The sequence below is a fragment of the Babylonia areolata genome, chromosome 18 (assembly GCF_041734735.1).
Source record: "Babylonia areolata isolate BAREFJ2019XMU chromosome 18, ASM4173473v1, whole genome shotgun sequence".
NCBI classification, from domain to species: Eukaryota; Metazoa; Mollusca; class Gastropoda; order Neogastropoda; family Buccinidae; genus Babylonia; species Babylonia areolata.
In genome coordinates, this window is record NC_134893.1 from 24245642 (window position 1) to 24263733 (window position 18092).

The 18092-nt window shown below is 44.0% G+C and overlaps 1 protein-coding gene across 1 annotated transcript in view; it reads right to left on the reverse strand.

Moving 5' to 3' along the window:
- Window positions 1-16052, reverse strand: part of LOC143292196 (annetocin receptor-like) — a 34559-nt gene extending 18507 nt beyond the window's left edge. The window contains exon 1 of the mRNA XM_076602379.1: window positions 15906-16052. Coding sequence (XP_076458494.1) covers window positions 15906-16011 — 106 coding nt within the window. The 5' untranslated portion in view covers window positions 16012-16052. The remainder of the gene's footprint in view (window positions 1-15905) is intronic.
- Window positions 16053-18092: the final 2040 nt, after the last annotated feature.

Sequence of the window (18092 nt, forward strand, 5' to 3'; positions counted from 1 at the left end):
CATGCTTGTGGAACATAATTATATATCTGACAGTCTTCTGTGTGGAATATAGTTATAAATCTGACAGTCTATCATTTTGAACATAGTTGTATATATGACAGTCTGCTTGTGGAATATAGTTATATATCTGACAGTATGCTGTGTGGAATATAGTTCTATATCTGACAGTCTGTTATATGGAACATAGTTATATATCTGAGACTGCTGGCGGAACATAGTTATATATCTGACAATGTACTGGTGGAACATTATTATACATCTGACAGTTTGCTGTGTGGAACATGGTTATATATCTGACAGTCTATCATTTGGAAAATAGTTATATATCTGACAGTCTGCCGTGGAATATAGTTATATATCTGACAGTCTTCTGTGTGGATCACGGAACACATACCATTTCACTGGCCTGGAAGCGCCTTTTCGTGTCTACAATACAGAGCACGGCACTCTGGTGTCCAGTTCATTCCATACCCACCTCACCCCCTGCCACCTTCCCGCATGTTTCTGAAAAGGCAGATCCTTCATAAGGTGCTTATAATCTTGTGGCCATCACAAAATATTGACACAGCATCATCTCTCTCTGTCCCATGCAGAATAACTCATCTCTTTCTGTAAACCCAGCAGGTTGTTTATTTTCATGCCATTTACATTACACACAGGGATGGAATCCTGGCTTTTGATGGCGAGTCCTTTGACTGTACGAACTCTGTTGGGTCCTGTTTTCACTTCAAATAAACAGCGGAGGAAACCACGAGCCAGTCTATTGACGGTCTGAACTCAGACGGCAAGCGAGGCCATGGATGTGCCCGTTTTCTAACTCCCATCGCAACACCCCAAACCCCACCCCCCACCCCCACGCCTCTTGTTTCTCTTCTTCTTGGTTGTTGTGTCAAAAGAAGTTATGCTCACACACACACACACACACACACACACACACACACACACACACACACACACACACACACACACACACACACACACACACACACACACACACACACACACACACACTGCGTTGGAGAGAGACAGCGATAGAAACACAGAGAGAGGCAGATGGTGTATAGACAGTAGCAGTCAGACACGGATAGAAGATATATTGACAGACACAGAGACACAGACATATAATATTATACAAAGACATGATATATAAACAGACACAGACAATTGAGATATAGACAGACACAGACAGCTAATACATAGACAGACAAAGATCGATGATTTAGTTATAAACAGACACAGACAGATGAATTACAGATGATTTATAAACAGACACAAACAGATGATATATAGACAGAAACACGACTGATATACGGAGATACAGACAGATGATAGAGACAGACAGTAACAACGGTGATGGACTAAAACAGGCACGGAGCAACAGAAAAAAAAAGAAAAAAAAAAAAAAAGAGAGAAGCACGCCAGTTTTTGTTGATTTTTTTCTTCTGGGAGGGTAGTATTTTTGTTGTTGTTATTTGTTGTTGTTTTCTTGGGGAGTGGTTGTTTTGATGTGAGGTGGTTTGTTTTTTGTTTTTTGTTTTTTTGTTTGTTTGTTTGTTGTTGTTTGGTTTTTTTTTGGGGGGGGGTGTTTTTAGGAGAGGGTGTTTTGTTTAGGGGAAGGTGTTGTTTGAAAGGGAAGAAGGGTTGTTTTGTACTTAAGGGTTTTTATAGGGGAGGAGGTTGTTTAAAAGGGGAGAAGGGTTGGTTTTTACTTAAGGGTTTTTATAGGGGAGGAGGTTGTTTAAAAGGGGAGAAGGGTTGGTTTTTACTTAAGGGTTTTTATAGGGGAGGAGGTTGTTTAAAAGGGGAGAAGGGTTGGTTTTTAGATGAGGTTTATTATAGGGGGGGGGGGGTGTTTTGTTGTTGTTTTTTTTATAGGGGATAAGGGTTGGTTTTTAGTTGAGGGTTTTTTACAGCGGAGGGCGTGGTTTTATGGGGGAGGCAGGTTGGTTTTTTGGGGGGAGGGTTTTTTTGTTGTTGTTTTTCTTCAAGGTAAGGGGTTGTTGTTTTTAGAGGAAAAGGATAGCTGTTTATTTAGGGCAGAGGGCTGTCTTTTGGGGGGTGCGTGGGTGGGGTGGGCGAGACAGGGGAAGGGGGGTGGGGGTGGGGGGTCAAAGAGCGAGACTGGCAGTTTCCAAAAGCAAGAGAACCTCGAACTCCCTCACGTTCTCCGTCTGTCGCCACCTCGCAACTCGCCCCCCCGATAGTCATCACATCTCACGGCCCTCTGGAATCCCAACACCCTGTTCTGTTTACTCCCCCCCCCCTCCCCTCTCCCCCACCACACACACACACACACACACACACACACACACACCTCCACCCCACGAACCAACAAACTTCCCTTTCCCCCCACGGTCCTCCCCCCGTATTCCTCCCCCCCCGCCCCCCCCCCCGCCCCCCCCCCACACACACCCCCGCTAACACACACCACCCCCACCTCCATCACGCCACGCCAAGGGCCGCAACCCCCATTGATAGTGTTATCACGTGAGGCGTCAACAGCTGACGGGAGGCCTACTACAGAAGGCAGCCGCAGTTTTCGTTTTTCAGTTTCCGATCCCACTGTCTGGAATTCGTTCTGGTATATCGGTCTTCGGCACCAACACAACACTTCTTCTGTTCTCTGTTCAATCCCCAGCCAAAAACTCTGAGGCGGTTTTGTTTGTTTGTTTGTTTTTGTTTTTGTTTCTTCTTCTTCTTCTTTCCGCTGTTAATGTTAAATAACGATTTCAGACATTGTTTATTGATTTTACTCCTTTGTTTACAAATGACAAAAACACCATTTTTGGTGGGGATATGCCACAAAAGTTCATAACTGAACAAAGTCATCACATTTCAGTTAAGTAGTTGCAAAAACTGACTGAGTTATGAAGACTTAGATGAAAAGTGTGGGTAGTTTTTCACCCACGGGGTACGGCGAGGTTGGAGGTGTTTTCTGCTCATATCATGGATGCGTGTATAGTTGAGTATGGTCAGTCTTTTTCGGCCGTGGCTGCGTGTCACGAATGGCCGGGCGACTGCCAGCGTTTTGTCTACAGTTCTCAGTGACATGTGCTATCACGATACAAATGCCTTTCATCATCATTATTCATCATAGTGAGTGTATGATCACGTGAAATTCGTGATTATTCATTATAATCAATGTGTGGTCAGGTGAGACATCAACTATGGACGGAAGGCCGCTGTCATGATATGTGGAGCTGAGTCAGCCGTTTTCTCCTGACACACTACAGTTTACTCTACACTACACTACACTGCAGTTCACTGCACTGCACTACACTGCACTTGCACGGGGTGCTCGAAACCTACCACTTCTGTCAACCAGTTTGCTTCTGAAATCCGAGGAAAGAGGGTGAGTTTCGTCATCTTAAACTGTGTAAAATCTATCTGTTATCTTCTTTTCAGTAAAAGTGTCCAAACTAACCTGTTTCCTGCCCACATTAATTTTATGACCAATTTGGCAATGGGTCACGTTTGGTCACGTTTCCGCCCCAACACACAGAACCAAAAAACAATATACTGACGAGAAATAACAGAACAATGAAAGATTAAAGCATTGAAACACTGTTTTTACTTCTGTACTATCATAACAAAATACTAGAAACAAGAGTACAGTAACACATTGAAATCAGTGGTAAACAGTGTTTTACTTCTGTCTCATCACTGTGACAACAAACTGGAAACAGTAGTGCAAATAACACTTTAAAACAGAAACACTGACACTGTTTTACTTCTGTGTCATCATAGCAAAACACGGCTACAAACAAGAAAACAATAACACATTAAAACAGTAAAACACTGATTTCCTTCTGTCTATTCATAACAGATATTCATATTCGTGTTCATAGCAGATATTCATATTTATAACAGATATTCATATTCATATTCTGTTTTTTACTTTTTGCATTCATTGTTAGTTGTTTCGCTTACTTTAACGGCTTCTCTTTTACGAAGTCCTTTAAGTAATTGTCTGTAATTATATTTAGATGGGTTCTTTTTTTCAAATTTCATCGAACCACCTGCCTAATTTGCCCGGTTTCCCCCAACTCTCCATTTATCCACATCCCCCTCTCATTCTAAACGATAATACTCCTTTTTATATAAATATTAATACTTTAACTAAATGTCTTCAATCACCGATATGTGTGACGGGACATCAAATAAAATTCCTTCCATTCCTCCTCATAACAAAGCACTTGCAACAACTGAACGATAACACATCAATACAGTAAAACACTGATTTTCTTGTGTATCTTCATATGAACCGAGAAGAGTAAACCACCTCCTCACATGCTGTATTCTGCCGGATAAGGTGTGTGTGTGTGTGCGTGTGTGTGTCATTGACAGCGTGGATGTGTGTGTGTGTGTTTGGGTGGGTGGGTCGGCCGAGTGTATAATCATTTATAGTGCGTGTGTGTATCTACATGCATACACGCATGCGCGTGCGCGTGCGTGTGAGTGCGTGAGCTGTTATAACAATGGAAACAAAAATGACCCCGCTCCTTTCAGTATCGTTCTGAGTATGTGGGTCCATCATGGCGGACTTGCTATCACCATAAAGCGATAACACACAGAGCTCTTGAAAACATTTCTTCAATGATTTACCACTCCCTCCCCCCGTTGTTTCGCAACTGAAGTGGCTTCTTCGAGAATGGCAGTAAATGACATTCTGCACACGACTGGAAGAACGACTTCTGAAATGATTTGTTATTCTCTTGACTGAGTCTGTTCTTCAAGCCTGGTAGAGAGCTTTCACAAAAACCCTTCAATTTGCACTGTCATGGCGCTACATCACTGGGAGTGGGAGAGACTAAATCACTGAAGAAATCATTTTGATGTTACTCTCTCTCTCTCTCTCTCTCTCTCTCTCTCTCTCTCTCTCTCTATCTATCTATCTCTATCTCTCAGAAGCATACTGTCAATCGAACATCACACACACACACTCACACACACACACACACACACACACACACACACACACACACACACACACACACACACTATTATCCACCCAAAGAAACCACACATTAGTTTTGTAATACACACCCTATCATCAACCCAGAGAATCACACACACACACACACACACACACACAGAGAGAGAGAGAGAGAGAGAGAGAGAGAGAGAGATCTATAATTTTATTAGATATCTAGGAGTGATGGCCTAGAGGTAACGCGTCCGCCTAGGAAGACTATGGCTTCCGAAATGCACTCGGCGTCCATTAATTCCGAAAAACACTCAATACCTTCCTTTTTATGTTGAATAATATGTCCTTCATCACGAGCAACACACACACACACACACACACACACACACACACACACACACACACACGCACACACACACACACACACACACACACACACACACAAACACACAATTTTATGATAATCAATATCCTCACGTGATCGCAAAAACATGATGCAAACTATTTCAAATGAATAAAGGGTACGCATATGCATGATTTCATCAGGTTCTGGATATATCGTTTGGACATTGCTAAATAATTCATATCGAAAGCGAGAGATGAAAAGAACCTCTTTGAGGGGAGCGGTGGACGGTGAGGGGGTGGGTGGGGAGGCGGAGGGACTAAATGAATATTTGTGGAAGAGGATACAAGAACTGTTGACGCTGACAGTACTATTGTGTCTTCTTCCTGATACTGATCTAATGGAAACATTGTGAGTCCGTGATTCTAGGAACTTGGGGGGGGAGTGCTGAGGTGGTGGTGATGGTGGTGGTGTAGGTGGTGGTCGTGGTGGTTGTGGAGTAATTGGTGGTGGTGGTGGCAGTGGTGTGGTGGTGGCGGTGGCGGTGGTGGTGGTGTTGGTGGTGTAGGCGATGATATTGGTGGTGGCGGTGATGGTGGTGTAGATGGGAAGATGGGACTGACGGTGATGGTGGTGGTGGTGGTGGTGGCAGTGGCAGAGGTGGTGGTGTTGCAGGTAGTGGTGGTGGTGGCGGTGGTGTAGATGGGAATGATGGTAATGGTGGTGGTGCAGGTGGTGGCAGTGGTGGTGGTGGCGGTGGTGGTGGGTGTGTGCGTGTGCATGTGTGTGTGTGTGTGTGTGTGTGTGTGTGTGTGTGTGTGTGTGTGTGTGTGCCCGCGTGTGGTGCGCTGTGGGTAAACGTGGGCGTGCATTTGTTAATTGCATAATGTAAATGATGAGATGGAGGAAGGCGGGCGGCAGGGGTGCAGTGTGTTGATGTTTGTTTCTGTGGCAGTGATTCCCTCGCCTCACCTCCTGGCATTGAAACACACACACACACACACACACACACACACACACACACACACACACACACACAGAGGGAGAGAGACAGACAGACAGACAGACAGAGACAGAGACACAGAGACAGAGACACAGAGACAGACAGACAGACAGAGAGAGAATCGAATCACGCGTATTTAAATGTACAGCTCGGAAAACGAAGTGCATGCATGTATGTACACGACAAAAAAGGACAAAGGGCGAAATCTATCTAACTAACAAACCTGGAGACGTCAACAGAATGAAAGACGTGGATTCCCACACACACAAAAATCATGTGTGTCCTTACTGACAGACAAAGAACGAGACAGATAGATACTGACAAAGAGGGAGAAAGGCAGAGACAAAGAGGGAGAGAGACAGGTAGAGACAAAGAGAGGCACAGATACAGACAAAGAGGGAGACAGCCAAACAGACAGACTAAGATAAAGAGGGAGGAGAGACAGGCAGCCAGACGCAAAGAGAGACAGAGACAGAGAGATACACTTGAACATTTCAAAAACTACCGCGTCTCTGTCTGTGTGTCTCTTTTTCTTCTTCTTTTTTTTAATTTATTTTTATTTTTATTTTTTCCTCTTCTTTATTTTCGGTTGTTGTTGTTTGTTGTTTTTTTTTAATTTCATCGTATGAGCACGAAACAAGTTCCATTTCTTGTCCTCTGAAACTGAAAACGTCAACTGACCCAAGGTCCTCCATTTTGGTTGGACAGACCTCACTGGACCTCACTGAACACCAGCAGGATGCGCAGAGCGGGAGAGGGTGGGTGTGAAAGGCGCTGATTCTGTTTGACAGTTCTGTCTATATTACAGGGCAGGGTGGTGAGAAATGTAGTGATCCTGTTGACAGTCCTGTTTATATTACAGGGGAGGGTGGTGTGAAAAGCACTAATTCTGTTGACATGACAGTTCTGTCTATACTACAGGGGAGGGTGGTGAGAAAGGTACTGATTCTGTTGACAGTTCTGTCTATACTACAGGGGAGGGTGGTGAGAAAGGTACTGATTCTGTTGACAGTTCTGTCTATACTACAGGGGAGGGTGGTGAGAAAGGTACTGATTCTGTTGACATGACAGTCCTGTCCACACTACAGGGAAGTGTGGTGTGAAAGGCATTGATTCTGTTTGACAGCTCTGTCTATACTTCAGGGGAGGGTGGTGTGAAATGTTCTTATTCTGTTTGACAGTTATGTCTATACTACAGGGAAGTGTGGTGTGAAAGGCATTGATTCTGTTTGACAGCTCTGTCTATACTTCAGGGGAGGGTGGTGAGAAAGGTAGTGATCCTGTTGACACGACAGTCCTGTCTATACTACAGGGGAGGGTGGTGTGAAAGGCACTGATTCTGTTGACATGACAGCTCTGTCTATACTACAGGAGAGGGTGGTGTGAAATGTTCTTATTCTGTTTGACAGCTCTGTCTATACTACAGGGGAGGGTGGTGAGAAAGGTACTGATTCTGTTGACAGCTCTGTCTATACTACAGGAGAGGGTGGTGAGAAAGGTACTGATTCTGTTTGACAGCTCTGTCTCTGTTACAGGGGAGGTTGGTGAGAAAGGTACTGATTCTGTTGACTGTTCTGTCTATACTACAGGGGAGGGTGGTGAGAAAGGTACTGATTCTGTTGACATGACAGTCCTGTCCACACTACAGGGAAGTGTGGTGTGAAAGGCACTGATTCTGTTTGACAGCTCTGTCTATACTTCAGGGGAGGGTGGTGTGAAAGGTACTGATTCTGTTGACTGTTCTGTCTATACTACAGGGGAGGGTGGTGAGAAAGGTACTGATTCTGTTGACATGACAGCTCTGTCTATACTACAGGAGAGGGTGGTGTGAAATGTTCTTATTCTGTTTGACAGCTCTGTCTATACTACAGGGGAGGGTGGTGTGAAAGGCACTGATTCTGTTTGACAGCTCTGTCTATACTTCAGGGGAGGGTGGTGAGAAAGGTACTGATTCTGTTGACAGCTCTGTCTATACTTCAGGGGAGGGTGGTGTGAAAGGCACTGATTCTGTTTGACAGCTCTGTCTATACTACAGGGGAGGGTGGTGAGAAAGGTACTGATTCTGTTGACAGTTCTGTCTATACTACAGAGAAGGGTGGTGTGAAAATTTATTATTCTGTTGACTGTTCTGTCTATACTACAGTATAGTCATGATTATTCGTGCAGTTAGACAGTTATTAATCATGTTAGTACTTAATCATACTGTTCGACAGCAATTAATCATACATTTAGTAATTAATCATAAATCAGACAGCAAGCAATCATACACTTAGTAATTAATCGTACAGTTAGACAGTAATCAACCGTACAGTTAGACAGTAATTAATCGTACAGTTAGACAGCAATTGATCGTAAAGAAAGACAGTAATCAATCGTACAATTAGACAGTAATTAATCGTAAAGGAAGACAGTAATCAATCGTACTGTTAGACAGTAATTAATCGTACAGTTAGACAGTAATTAATCGTACAGTTAGACAGTAATTAATTGTACAGTTAGTTAATAATCGTACAGTCAGACAGTAATTGATCGTGCAGTTAGACAGTAATTAACTGTACAGTTAGACAGTCATTAATCGTTAAGAAAGACAGTAATTAATTGTAGCCCGTAACAAAACGAATCATGGCTCCACATGAGACATTCACAATATTTTATTCCAGTCGGGATGAACACTGAAAATTAATGTAGGGGGTAAGTCTACCACCACCACCACCACCCCCTGCCCCGTCCCTTGCCCCACCAGCACCAAGATACTAATGTGTCTGTGTGTATCATTTCAGACAGAACCCATGCCCCCAACCCCACCCCCTACCCCGCCGCCCAAGCCCCCATCCTCACTCCTCCCTGCCCTCGTTAGGACCAAGTCTGCACATCTTCAGCCGGCCAGGGAACTGCCTTGGAGCCGACCAGGCTGTTTCCTCCTTCCTTTCATCTTCATCACGTCAAACTGTGCTGAGTGGAGGAATCCAGGAGCCTTTCTTGTGGCCAGCATCAAAGCTAACCACACTGTATGTGTGCAGTTGTGTGTGTGTGTGTGGCTGGGGTGGAGATTGGGGTGCGGAGGGGGGGGGCAAATTAGCCCATGGCCCGGATGGTGGGAGTTGGGGGTGTGGGGGTGGTGGAGGGTTGGGGAGGGAGTTGGGGCTAAAAGTAACGTACATGGCTCGCTTTCTGGGTTGTAGAACTACTGGGATGTGTCAGCACGCTGGCATTCAGTTATTTTTAGGTGGACCGCATGGGAAGTTAGAGAAATATGTCATCATGTATTTGGTTATCTGTCTGTCTAAGTGTCTGGCTGTCTGGCTGGCTGGCTGGGTCCCTTTCTCTCAAATTCTAAATCATTCACTCTTCACGATGCACAAAAAATGTGAAAAGTAGTGGACATTTGGGTGACGGTTAGGAAATAGTCAGATAGGATCTAACCTTTGCTGCAGACTCTCCAATAACAAACCAACACACGCACACGGGAGCTATGCCGATGTATATCAAACATCCATCACCCATCCTCTCTCTCTCTCTCTCTCTCTCTCTCTCTCTCTCTCTCTCTCTCTCTCTCTCTCTGTCCTAAGGGCTTCATTGCTGAATGGACATTAAAAGTATTGTCATTGTAAATGTCATTATTTATCTTTTTCTCTCCCCCCCCCCCTCTGTCTGTCTGTCTGTCTGTCTGTCTGTCTGTCTGTCTCTCTCTCTCTCTCTCTCTCTCTCTCTCTCTCTCTCTCTCTCTCTCTTTACCCACCTATATCGTGAAACGCAGTGTTCAGTCAGGAACGTTCAGTACTTTTTAAGAAATATTCACACAAACAGGTGGAGTGATGGCCTAGAGGTAATGCGTCTGCCTAGGAAGCGAGAGAATCTGAGCGCGCTAGTTCGAATCACGGCTCAGCCGCCGATATTTTCTTCCCTCCACTAGACCTTGAGTGGTGGTCTGGACGCTAGGCATTCGGATGAGACGATAAACCAAGGTCCCGTGTGCAGCATGCACTTAGCGCAGGTAAAAGAACCCACGGCAACATAAGGGTTGTTCCTGGCAAAATTCTGCAGAAAAATCCACTTCGATAGGAAAAACAAATAAAACTGCACGCAAAAAAAAACAACCCAAAAATGGGTGGGGCTGTAGTGTACCGACGCGCTCTCCCTGGGGACAGCAGCCCGAATTTCACACAGAGAAATCTGTTGTGATAAAAAGAAATACAAATGCAAATACATACACCAGTATAGCGTACAACTAACTTAGATAACTTCATGTTACTTTTAAGAAATATTCACTGACACCAGTATAGCTGACAACTTACAAACCCTTCATGTTTCTTTTAGGAAATATTCACCTTCACTATGAAGAAGAAGAAGAAGAAGAAGAAGAAGGATATGAAAAATGAGGAAGAGGAGAAGAGGAACCCCAAAAGTAGGATTGTCGAACACACGCTAGTACGCACGCACACACCGACAGCACATAGACCGTCAGATATGCGAACATAGACAGTGCACTGATTCCTCAAACGTGTCATTCACGTGGAAACAGGAACAGTGACGGTCGCGTGTACTGTGCTCTGATTTCTCAACGTGTCACTCACATGGAAACAGGAAACAGTGACTGCCAGGTGTACTGTGCTCTGATTTCTCAACATGTCACTCACATGAAAACAGGAAACAGTGACGGTCACGCGGGCAGTGCACTGATTTCTTAACGTGTCACTCATATGGAAACAGGAACAGGGACGGTCACGTGATCAGTGCTCTGATTCCTCAACGTGTCACTCACATGGAAACAGGAACAGTGACGGTCACGCGGGCAGTGCTCTGATTCCTCAACGTGTCACTCACATGGAAACAGGAACAGTGACTGTCACGCGGGTAGTGCTCTGATTTCTTAACGTGTCACTCACATGGAAACAGGAACAGTGACTGTCATGCGGGCTGTGCTCTGATTTCTCAACGTGTCACTCACATGAAAACAGGAAACAGTGACGGTCACGCGGGCAGTGCACTGATTTCTTAACGTGTCACTGACATGGAAACAGGAACAGTGACGGTCACGTGTGCAGTGCTCTGATTCCTCAACTTGTCACTGACATGGAAACAGGAACAGTGACGGTCACGTGTGCAGTGCTCTGATTCCTCAACGTGTCACTCACATGGAAACAGGAACAGTGACTGTCACGCGGGTAGTGCTCTGATTTCTCAACGTGTCACTCACATGAAAACAGGAAACAGTGACGGTCACGCGGGCAGTGCACTGATTTCTTAACGTGTCACTGACATGGAAACAGGAACAGTGACGGTCACGTGTGCGGTGCTCTGATTCCTCAACGTGTCACTCACATGAAAACAGGAAACAGTGACGGTCACGTGTGCAGTGCTCTGATTCCTCAACGTGTCACTCACATGGAAACAGGAACAGTGACTGTCACGCGGGTAGTGCTCTGATTTCTCAACGTGTCACTCACAGTACGCCGGGGGAGAGGGGCTGGGGGTGAGGGTGGGTGTGGCCCGACCTGTCCACGATGTATTCTTCAACCTCTTGAAGTATCAGTATCAGTAGCTCAAGGAGGCGTCACTGCGTTCGATCAAATCCATATACGCTACACCACATCTGCCAAGTAGATGCCTGACCAGCAGCGTAACCCAACGCGCTTAGACAGGCCTTGAGAAAAAAAAATATATATATAATAATAATAATGAAATAAAAAATAAAAAATAAATAATAAAATAAAATAAATAAAATTTAAAATAACAAAAATTAAAAATAACATTAAAAAATGATAACAATAATTTTTAAAATATTTTTTAAATAATAAAATCATAAAATAAATAAATAAATAATATATAAATATATATAAATACTACTAATAATAGTAATAATATTTAAAAGGCGCAAAATCTTGATTAAGTCAACTCTAGGCGCACACACACACACTCTCTTGAAGTAACTGGAGAGAGAGGGGAGGTGGGATAGAGAGACAGAACGAGACTCAGTGAAAGAGAGATAGATGCTTTGACGCCTTGACACTTTAATGTCATTGGCCATGAGGCCCATATGACACGGGTGAATGCGTCAACATACTTTCAATGCATAACAGAACATCAGACTAAGCGAATGAAAATGGTGAATGCAACTAAATATTGAAACAAAACAAAGTTCTTTCATTGGAAGAAAAACGGTAGCAACCAGCAGGCCGCACACAAATAATAACTCCGTGCATCCATCTATCAGTGCAACAGGTTCCAACAATGGCGACTAAAGAAAATGTCAAACCTATATGACCACGCAGTTTGCATCTGTTTGTAGTATTTTTTGTCTCATCTTCAAAGCTTTTTAGGAGAGAGGAGGAGAGAGAGAGACAGAGGAGAGAGAGGGAGAGGGAGAAAGAGACAGAGACAGAGACAGACAGACAGAGAGAATGGCCGTGTCTGGAAAGCAGTTTACGACAGGAAAATTGCCCTGATTATTCCGTCAGTCCATTTTTACTGAGGGGTCCAGACAAAATTAGAGCTCTGGCGGGGATGTTTCGTGACGCCGTACAAATGCCACACACAGTTACACACATCTCTGTGTATGCACTGAAATAGTTAGTTATACATCTCTATGTCCACACTACACACAGTTATACACGTACACATCTGTGTGTGTACACTATAAACTGTAATACATCTCTGTGTCTACACGATACATATAATATTATATATCTCCAAATGTACACTACATACATTAAACATATACATAGCATGTTATTTATAAACATATTTGTGTGTACATCATACACAACTATATACATCTCTATGTGTACACCATACACAGTTAATGATCTCTGTGTATGCCTTACACAGTTATACACATCTCATGTCTACGCTATACACGGTGCATCAAATCATCATTATCGCCAAGGTGGGGGGCGGGGGAGGGGGATTGGGGAGGGAGAGACAAATGCGCATCAGGCAGGGTGGGGAGGGGGAGTGAGATTGTGGGAGAGAGGGAGGGTCAAAGACGTATTGGGAAAGGAGGTGGGGTGATGTGGGTGTGTTGGTGTAGTGGCAAACAGTAAGAAAAACATGGCAGAGAAAAAGAAAGAGACAGAGAGGGACAGTGAAAAACAGATGGAGACAGAAAGAGTCATAAGGAGAGAGAGACAGACAAAGACAGAGAAAGGAAAGACAGACAGAGAGGGACAACGAAAGACATAGAGAGAGAGAGAGAGAGAGAGAGAGAGAAAGTCATAGGGAGGGAGAGATACAGACAGACAAAGAAAGAGAAAAAGAACTTAGACAAATAGACATTCGGGTCGAGACAGACAGATACACTTAATGAGGCAGAGACACGGCAGGAGAGAGAGAGTGTGTGTGTTAGAAAGAGAGGGGGGAAAGGGTGGAGGGTGATCCTGTCTGAAAGTGGTTTACTCAGGGCAAGAGAACACCCGATCACTTCCCGTGCCAGTGAAATGAAAACGGTCTGTGCCTCCCTCCCCATCCACCCACACTCATCACGTCGGGATGTTGTCAGGTCACGGGGTCACACCCATCATCATCATTACCACCACCACAACCACCACCACCACCTTCATCATCATCATTATCATTATCTTCATCATTGTGAGCGTCATACATAACATTAACAACACCACCACTACGACTACTACTACTACTATAGCTGCTGCATCTGCTGCTGATGTCCGCCCTTTCGGATTCGAAGATGACCAAGGCTTCAAGAGTCAGGTGGAAGATCGGTTGCCGTGGGTGCTGTCGTGGCAGTGGATGCTGCTCGGGCCTTGCGCACAGCACGCTTTCGTTGCGCCTCTACTACAACTACTTCTACAACTACTACTAAGGGGAAGAAGAAGGATGTAATCCAATAACCACGACAAAGAGTGTAATTACACATAAAATATTTTCTTTCTGTTATTCAAAAAAGAAGAAGGTATTCCAATAAATACGACATAGAGTGTACTTAACACGTGAAATATCTTCTTTCTGTTCTTTAACAGCTGCAGATGTCTGTGTCCTTGTCTCAGAAAAAGAGCTTTTTTTAAGTTCTGCACGCCTGTGCGTGTGTGTGTGTGTGTGCGTCCGTGCGAGCGTGCGTGCGTGCGCGCGCGTGCGTGCGTGCGTGGGTATGTGTGTGCATGTATATTTTGTTTGTTTGTTTGCTTGTTTTCTTGAGAAGTTATTAGGGGCTGCTTTCTTTGTCGGAAGAAGAGGGTTTACAATGGTTCAGAGATGGACGAGCTGCCACAGAGTCCCAGCATAAGGCTGATGGATGTTGTTTTTCCGAAATATTATCAACTTTCTCATGTGATTGTTTTTTATCTTGTTGCTGTTGTTGGTTTGTTTTTGGTTTTGTCTTTTTGTTTGTTTTGTTTGGGGGTTTTTTTGTGGGTTTTGTTGTTGTTGTTTTTATGACGCATACGATCATCCTTGCTTTGTTAACATCAGCACATTTGTCAGTACAGTTTTTCAGTGCATAATGATTATCAGCTAAAAGGGTTTCTTTCCAGACTTTCACGATCTTCCAGTTGTTGTTCTTTTTTTTTTTTTTATACATCAACACATGTAAACAGTTTGTCAGTGCAGAAATGAATATCGACTGTAAGGACTTCTTTTCACGCTTAAACGATCTTCCTACAAATTGTTGACATCAACACACTGATGTGTGCAACTGATGGATGTTCAAATTACAGAACTCAGCTAACAAGACGGCATTTCATCTTCAGACACAATCCAGTGTTTGTTTTGAGGGAAAACAAGAACCGACACACGTTTTCCTTTTCCCATACCCACCCTCCCTTTCTCTCTCTCTCTCTCTCTCTCTCTCTCTCTCACACACACACACACACACACACACACACTCACGCACACACGGAGAGACGGCGGCGTGCGCACGCACAGCGTGTATTCATACACAAAGGCCGGAATGGAGAGAGGCTTAGCGACAGGAGCACGTGCTTTCAGACACGTACACATAAGTTACAGAATAAAAATGAAAGACCTGAATCTTTACAAACATACCCACACTGGCACTGTAGTCCCGCCACTGGAGCTGACAATATATAATGCTGCATAGGATACGTTCACGCAGAAGAATGAGGAATGTTAACCCTTATTTTACCTTACTGACTGGACTTGATGCAAACGTTACAATGATTCTTATTGTGTTCTATTTAATGTTGTATTCTGAAAGCCTTCGTGCCCCAATAGGGGTCAAATGTCAATTAAATCTGGCAATCTGAAATAATAAGAAGAAGAAGAAGAAGAAGAATCTGCGTAGCCAGTTCCACTGCTCAAGTCTCTTTGCAGTAACTGCAAAAAGTAATACCAAAGAAACGAAACAACAATGGATAACTCAAAGAGGTAACGACTAACAACATCTCACACACACACACACACACACACACACACACACACACACGTGTCTAACACTAAATAGAAATACACTCGTGTCTATCTATGTGGATGAGATACCTACTGAGCTCTATGTATTGTTATTATCCAGACACGCATTCCTAGCACAACAAAACGATCTCAGGAGCTGTCGCCGCTTCCACATTCCTCCTCCCATAACAAGAAAGCTGACAGACACTGATACCAGTGAGCAGACACACCAAAAATCGTACGGACACACATAGCGACAGAGGACTGACCGTAATACTGGGCCTTCTGTCCCTTTGTTACCGATGTCAACAGCGACACGACACACTGGGGAAGGTGTTGATCAGTGACTGAAGTCTGCAGCTGTGTTCTCCTCATTCATGGAATCAGTGACTGAAGTGTTCTCCTCACTCAGTGAATCAGTGACAGTTCTCCTCACTCAGTGAACCAGTGACTGAAGTGTTCTCCTCACTCAGTGAATCAGTGACAGTTCTCCTCACTCAGTGACTGAAGTGTTCTCCTCACTCAGTGAACCAGTGACTGAAGTGTTCTACTCACTCAGTGCACCAGTGACTGAAGTGTTCTACTCACTCAGTGAACCAGTGACAGTTCTCCTCACTCAGTGAATCAGTGACAGTTCTCACTCAGTGACTGAAGTGTTCTCCTCACTCACTGAACCAGGAACTGAAGTGTTCTCCTCACTTAGTGAACCAGTGACTGAAGTATTCTCCTCACTTAGTGAACCAGTGACTGAAGTGTTCTCCCCACTCAGTGAACCAATGACTGAAGTGTTCTCCACACTCAGTGAACCAATGACTGAAGTGTTCTCCTCACTCACTGAACCAGTGACTGAAGTGTTCTCCTCACTCAGTGAATCAGTGAAGTGTTCTCCTCACTCAGAGAATCAGTGAAGTGTTCTCCTCACTCGGTGAATCAGTGACTGTTCTCCCCACTCAGTGAATAAGTGACTGAAGTGTTCTCCACACTCAGTGAATCAGTGACTGAAGTGTTCTCCACACTCAGTGAATCAGTGACTGAAGTGTTCTCCACACTCAGTGAATCAGTGACTGAAGTGTTCTACTCACTCAGTGAATCAGTGACTGAAGTGTTCTCCTCACTCAGTGACTGAAGTGTTCTCCTCACTCAGTGAACCAGTGACTGAAGTGTTCTCTTCAGTCAGTGAACCAGTAACTGAAGTGTTCTCCTCAGTCAGTGAACCAGTGACTGAAGTGTTCTCTTCACTCAGTGAACCAGTGACTGAAGTGTTCTCCTCACTCAGTGAACCAGTGACTGAAGTTTTTTCCTCACTCAGTGACTGAAGTGTTCTCCTCACTCAGTGAACCAGTGACTGAAGTCCAACAATGTTCGATATTAACGTCCGATGACAAAGTCTGAAATAATCGTTTGATGACAGTGTTTGAAATTAGTGTATGATGACAATATTTGAAATTACCATTTAATGACAATATTTGAAATTACCGTTTGATGACGATATTTGAAATTACCTAGTGATTACAATGTTTGAAATTACCGTCTGATAACAGTATTTGATAATACCGCTTGATGACGACATTTGAAATTACCGTCTGATGACAGTATTTGATAATACCGCTTGATGACGATGTTTGAAAGTACCCGTCTGAATCCTTCCGGAAAAGCAGCAGACAACAGTTTCCTGGGGAACATCAAGCGAGATTTGCGTGGTTGTTGTGACGTTAAACCAAGCGTTCTCACAGTTTATAGTCTGATACATCGATCAGCAAAAGCGCGAACTGACATAAGCACGCGCATGCTTGATTTATTTATTTATTTATTTATTTTCCTCTTTCTTTCTTTTCTTTTTTTTTTTTTTTTATTAAAGGGAGACTATGGCTTCCGAAATGCACTCGGCGTCCATTAATTCCGAAAAACACTCAGTACCTTCCTTTTTATGTTGAATAATATGTCCTTCATCACGAGCAACACACACACACACACACACACACACACACACACACGCACACACACACACACACACACACACACACACACACGCACGCACGCACACACACACACACACACACACACACACACACACACACACACACACACACACACACACACACACACACACCTCACCTGTTAAAAAAATCTCAGACACGGTGGACCACAGAGAGGAGAGAAAGCTAACCCTTCCTCGGCACGGACAGGCGTGGTTTTACATCACTCAGCAGATCACTCAGCACAGGGGTTTTACATCACCCAGTACAGAGAGACGTGGTTTTACACTGGTCACTCAGCAGATCACTAGCACTCAGCACAGAGGTTTTACATCACTCATCACAGAGGCTTTACGTCACTCAGCACAGAGAGACGTGGTTTTACATCACTCAGCAGATCACTCAGCACAGAGGTTTTACATCACTCAGCACAGAGGTGTTACATCACTCAGCACGGAGAGACGTGGTTTTACATTACTC